The sequence below is a fragment of the Chrysochloris asiatica genome, unplaced genomic scaffold (assembly GCF_000296735.1).
Source record: "Chrysochloris asiatica unplaced genomic scaffold, ChrAsi1.0 scaffold00178, whole genome shotgun sequence".
NCBI lineage: Eukaryota > Metazoa > Chordata > Mammalia > Afrosoricida > Chrysochloridae > Chrysochloris > Chrysochloris asiatica.
This window is the reverse complement of record NW_006408696.1, coordinates 4,443,090-4,449,089: the sequence shown is the minus strand read 5'-3', so window position 1 is coordinate 4,449,089 and position 6,000 is coordinate 4,443,090. Positions and strand designations below refer to the sequence as shown.

Here is a 6,000-nt window from a genome sequence, read left to right as displayed (position 1 = left end):
ACAGGATGAATGTAAAACTAATGTTCTCCCATGTAAACGGTCACATAATTCACAATAAAACATTTCAAAAAAAAAAGATCATGGAATTTTTCCACAAAGTTTATGAAGCTCCCTCCCATGTATTCTACCACAAGGAGATTAAACGAGAAAAAATGCACCCATGTTAAGAGAAACATCTAGCTGAAGTTCTACAATTGCTTCCTTCCCTATTCAGTTTCATTTTCTGCTACTCACACACAAAAAAATCCATTTAGCTTTGTATTTTAAAACTGCAAGCATCGTATGCTCTTACTCTTACACACTCCTTCTCTCTTTGCTGTCCACTACCCCCTCCACCTGTGACATCTGGAAAGACACTCCCAAAGGTTAATCCCTCTCCTCCCCCAATGGCTGTTGAGTTGATTCCCACTCACAGCGACCCTAGAGGACAGAGAAGAACGGCCTCATCTTTCTCCGCAGAGCAGCCGGTGGATTTGAACCACTGACCTTGTGGTCAGCAGCCCAACATTTTACCCATGGTGCCACCAGGGTTCCTTCAAAGATCAACAATGTCTATTATATCTCAGACATATGATTGGAAACTTTTTTTTAAGACCAAAACAAAAACTTTCTTCTTTATATCCTTTATTCTTTTGTTTGAACTCCTAGTCAAGTCTCATGTTTACCAAACAGTGATTACATTCAAGAAAAAAAACAAATACAAGCACTGGGCTAAGTTCAATGATGTCTATTTGCACCTCATTGGAAAATGCCCAATCTGTAACAGTGTATTGCTCAACAAGCCTGGATAATGCAGCTCTGTCTCCAGCAGCTAAATCTGCTTTGATCACCCCTCTCTGAACACAGAGTGGCGTCTGAAAGGCATTCACTGCGTGTCAACCACAAGCACTGCCAGGTGGTAGCTGTAGGCTGATTTTTTTCACTTTCATCTTTCTCCAGTTCTAGAGATTGCTTGAATTATCTCATAATAAGCACATGGTATTTTTGCAAAGAAAATAAAGCTATTATTTAAAAAAAAAAAAAAATCTAAGAACAAATTTATGATCAAATTTATATGACACTGTAGGGTAAAGCACTGAACCATAAGGTCGGTTTGAACTACAATGTCGGTGGTTCAAAACCCACCAGCTGCTCCTCAGAAACCCTATACAGAGGGTTAGGAGTCATAACCAACTCCACAAGAACAAGTATATTCCAGTCCTTAGCATGGCCGGGTAAGACACCCCCAGTGCTTCTGCTTGGACACACTATGCTCACTGGGCAACCTTCCAACTTGACCTTCAGATGCCTAGAACATGCATAGGAGTGTCCCTGACTCTGGGAAAACAGAGCATTGCCCCCAGTGGCATAAGCTAGCAACAAACTGATGTGCATCTCAGCTCACTTATTTAAGCAAATACCAGTCTGTGACCAAGATACAATGGGGGTCAACTAACACCACCATCCCTGGTGGCTCAGCACAGTGGGTGCTGTCCCCACAAGATGTTCTACTGCAAACAGCCCGCTCGGTAACTTCCACAAGACACTGAGTACCCAGTGAGCATTCAGTGAGAATGATAAATGCAGAGAGAAGAAGCCCCACAAATCCTAAGCCAAATGTGGCACTTCACAGGCCAAATGGACAAATAGGTTTTTGTTTGGCCCACACAAAAAGGTTGTGCAGGTGTTGTTTTTTAACTAGTTAACATTTTAAATCAGAAGTTTTCACATGGAAACCTGAATTTCTGCATTCTTCCCCCGTGGCTCTGAAAGGAGGCTGCCCTGTCTGTATGTGGCACATTCTTGATAGCTCACCAGTCCCCAACCACTCCTGACTGGACACCAACCTCCCTCAATCAGGCTCTCAGGATCCAGGCACTGGTTTGCCATCCCGGGCCTGAGCTCTAACCACCCCAGATTAGGCAAAAGGTGCAACAACCCCATGGTTTTCAAACTTTATTCAGGCCACAGAACCCCAGCCTAATATAGCAGTGGGATAAAAGGCAAGCTCGGACTGTTTAGAGAGTGACTATCCGTCCTCTGGCCTAACACACTCCTAGCAGTCCTGAGGAGCTCTAGGACACCAGTGAACACAGTGTGAAAATATCCACTGACAAATGTGCTCCAAGTCTCACCAGCAATCCACGTAGTCTGAACCTCCCCTCTTCGTCTGTCATGGTGTCTTCTCCGTAAATACTACAGTCCTTCTGTCCCACAGCTTCCACGGCAACTCCCTGCTCTGGTTCTCCATTCAGAGAAGAAACGGTGCCATAGCAACTGGAGGACCAAGATACGAAACCAAACATTAGTCTTGTGGGTCTCTAAACCACACAAAGAATCTCGGGTAAATTGTCCTTACAGCTGACGGTGTAAAAGAGTCCGGCGGAACTGTGCCCCAGTGCTCTACGGGACTGAGTTCTACCTGTGCCTCTTCTAAACCACATTATGGACAAAGTTCCAGAAAACGATGACTAAAAAGCTTAGGCTTTATTTCATTCTAAGTTTTAAATAATGAAGCATTCAATAAGATTTAAAAATCACTTCTCCTTTCATCCCACATATTCTTTCTGATTAATCTCATCTAAAATGCTTTTTCATGTTGTTGTCAAGTTGGTTCCAACTCATTACAACCCAGTATCGGATTTCCGAGGAGCAGCTGGTTAAGTTTGAACCACTGACCTTGTGGTTCAAACCAACCTGCGGTCCAGAGATTATCCTACAGTACCACATGTGAATATATGTTTGTGTGTGTGTACATTTATATATGGAGTCCTGGTGTGGCACTGTAGGATAAGCACTAGACTGCTAACTGGAAGGTCAGTGGCTCAAACCCACCAGCAGCTCTTCAGAAACCTTATACAGGACGCCATGAGTCAGAACCAACTCAACAACACTTAAAAACAACAACAACATATTTGTAGAGTGTATATATTCAAGGAGGTTTCAAAGAGTTTGTGGAGAAATCCCATTATCTTTTCATTCCATTACTCCAACCTTCTGAGGCCATCTCACATAGATACATATTTTTCACTAATAGGTACATAAATTCTCTCTGGAAGCATTAAAAAGACTCAGAAATACCAGTTGCCTTCTGGAAGGGTATCTTGTCTGGGAGACAAGGAGGAAAATTACATTACATACATTTGTTAACAGTTTGAATTTTTATTCAAGTGACTGTATTTCTTTCTTTTGAACTATTAATTCAAGTTGAAAACTTTTTAAAGAGAATAAAAACCCTAAGCAACTAGAGAATTTTCTTGGACCAATTACAGACTAGGAAATTTTAGACAGCAGATAGATAAGTCTCTGACTCCCCAGCCCCTATATGAAACCAGCCTGAAGCCTGGCCTGAGGCTGTGCCCAGCAGCTAAGTGTGAGCCCACAGCTCACCCCCAAGTCTGAACATCGGCCAGGGATGCTCACCTATAGGCCGTCCGGTAGCCAGTGATGGTGATCTTCAGGTTTTGTCCCTCCTGTACCTCGATCATTTGTGAAGATGGCTCAAAACGGAACTCCTTCATCATGGGTTTGAAGTAATACTGCCCAGGGCTCTGTCAAGAGACCACTACAAACCTGAGTGTCTGCTGCTGCATCCAGGGATGGCTCAAATGGGCCCAGCAAAGGTAGGATCATCCACAATAATAGCTTGGTAACTCCAGGTAACAGACAGATGGCAGCCCTATCGCTACAATAAACAGCTGTCCCAACGCCATTCTGACTATAACTTGGCAGCTGTCATTCTAGGAACCTACAATCACCCAGTGAGGCAGAAGTCGTGTGTGAACTTTATGTATGAAGAAACTGAAAGGCCAAGCAATTTGCCTAAGATGAACACAGTAGTAGAGGCAAGAATTGGAGCAGGGTGAATCACAGCGGAGCCTATGATCTTTCTGAGGTGCCCTGCTGCCGGTATGCAACATCCCTGTGCCCATCATTTTACTCGAGGACAAGAGGACAATCAATGTGGACTTCCTGGGTCCCCACCAAGGAGCACCTTCCTCAGACTATACCTCTGATGAAGACCTGGAGCTACCTCCCCACCTTCCAGGGCCCCTTGAGGCCTCACAACAGTGGTACGTTCACCAGGACCATGTGAACCCATGGCATGGGCTGAGAGAACTGCTTTCCTGCCACAAGGTGCCCTCCCAATTTCTTTCGTGTCAGAGTAAGACAGAGCTGTCATCTAGCTGCTCCCTGCACCTCACAGAAAATCGAAACAGAACAGAAAGAGGAGAAAGAGTCCCATGGAAGCCATGGCCACTAACTTTGCTTGCAGGGCCCTGCTCCAGGACTGACCACCCCCCCTCCTACCCCTGCATGTGTACACAAGGCACATGTGCACAGGGGGCGTGTACACGGGGTTGGGGGCTGGCTCCATGGTTCCTCCACACCTTGGAACGAGGTAAGGGTGCCCTGGGGGCCTAGGCTCAACCTCAATGATTTCTGCCGCTTTGCAAAATGAAGCACAAACCAACTATCAAACGCAGCCTGACACTACCCAATGCGACGTGGTGGTGAAGCCCAGGGAGGAGCCGCAGGGGCCAAGGCAATTAATTACACTGTCTTAGTGACAAGTGGGTGACCAGGAAACAAGAAGTGTATGCAGACGGGAACATGAATCAGCAGCATTAAGTCCTAGTCTGAGCAAGACTCCAATTACATTTGGTCTCCAAAGGAATGTGAAACACTCTGAGTTGCCTTTCTGTTCTCACGTTGTCAAGCAATACACAAGTCCGGTGCCCATGTCCCTGCTCCTTCTCTTGGGGATGGCCTGTGGGCAGTCAATTACAGAAGGGTACCTTACCAGGTTTGAGAACGTCAGAATGCCATTGTCCTGGGTCAAGAGGTTGGAACGAAACATGCCACCACTGAGGGACAGGAGGACCCCAGGGAGGGGCTGGTCATCTTCAGCTTTTATCTGAGGGTGAAAAAGTAATGCCCAAGCAAGGTTAATTAACGCATACAACCATGAAGAGGTCATAGGGAAGCTTCAAGAAGGTCATGGAAAAATAGAATTCAAAGAAAATGGAATTTTTCCACAAACTTTTTAAAGCTCCTTGTTATTTCACAAATCCAGAGGTAATTCTTAATGGTTTTTCTTTCTTTCTTTTTCTCTGTAGTTGTTATTCAGTGGAGGGCGGGGGGTGGGCAGAGCTGATTCTTCAATCCCAGGAGTAAATAGTGTGAATGGTGTGGTGTGCAGCCTGCCAGCTCTGTGTCCACAAGAATTGGTAAACAAAGCATAGAGTGCCGGCCGACCGCAGGAGGGAGGAGACGTGGAGGGAAGGAAACAAGAACGGTACTAGGACACATCCAACTCGGCAGCTCGTCCGGCCTCTCCCCTAGTGTCAGTCCACAGACATCTGCCTCGCTGGTGCTCACAACTGCACAGACTTCTAAAGCGGGTCGACAAACCACAGCACGCAGGCCAGCCACCTACTGTGTAGTCAAAAAAGAGAGGCAGCCTAAACGTTCCCAGATACAATCTCTCTGGGCACTTGTGTTTTTCTCTACTTCTTAACATTATCATCATTACCATTTCATCTCTAGGAATACCTGATTGGTTATGTATACTTTACATTCAGAAAGAGATTACTCAATTACACTGCAAAATGGCTGTAACCATTTAGAGTCCCACAAAGTACATACATGTAGGAAAACACATTTGCACCAAAACACGGATGTTGTTTTAAGTGCTGCAAATGTAACCAAAAAGACAGTATTTCAGTAACTTCCTTTAAATTTCCTCAGTAACTACATGAGGTTGGACATGTTGTCTTTGTTTATGAATCATTTGTCTTACTTCTCTGGTCTTTTCATAGCCTTTGTTCAGGTTTTTCTGACTTGCCTTTTTCTTTTTTTTTTTTAGAGATCTGCAGTTCTTTGAAAACTGGAATACTATTTACAGTACAAATATTTCTTTCCAGCTGGGATGTCTTTTAAGCTGATTTAAAACGTACTCTGCAACACAACACTTTCAACTTCTATGGGATACACTCAGTTGTTCTTTTTCTTTGGCCT

The 6,000-nt window shown here is 44.6% G+C and overlaps 1 protein-coding gene across 2 annotated transcripts in view; it reads right to left on the bottom strand.

The window, feature by feature from the left end:
* The window catches only part of NOMO1 (NODAL modulator 1), a 64,516-nt gene that overhangs the window by 17,226 nt on the left and 41,290 nt on the right, over positions 1-6,000 (bottom strand). For both annotated transcript variants that reach the window (XM_006871967.1, XM_006871968.1), the window contains 3 exons: positions 4,784-4,897; positions 3,403-3,530; positions 2,115-2,256 (listed from right to left, as the gene is read on the bottom strand). In XM_006871967.1, coding sequence (XP_006872029.1) covers positions 2,115-2,256; positions 3,403-3,530; positions 4,784-4,897 — 384 coding nt within the window. The remainder of the gene's footprint in view (positions 1-2,114; positions 2,257-3,402; positions 3,531-4,783; positions 4,898-6,000) is intronic.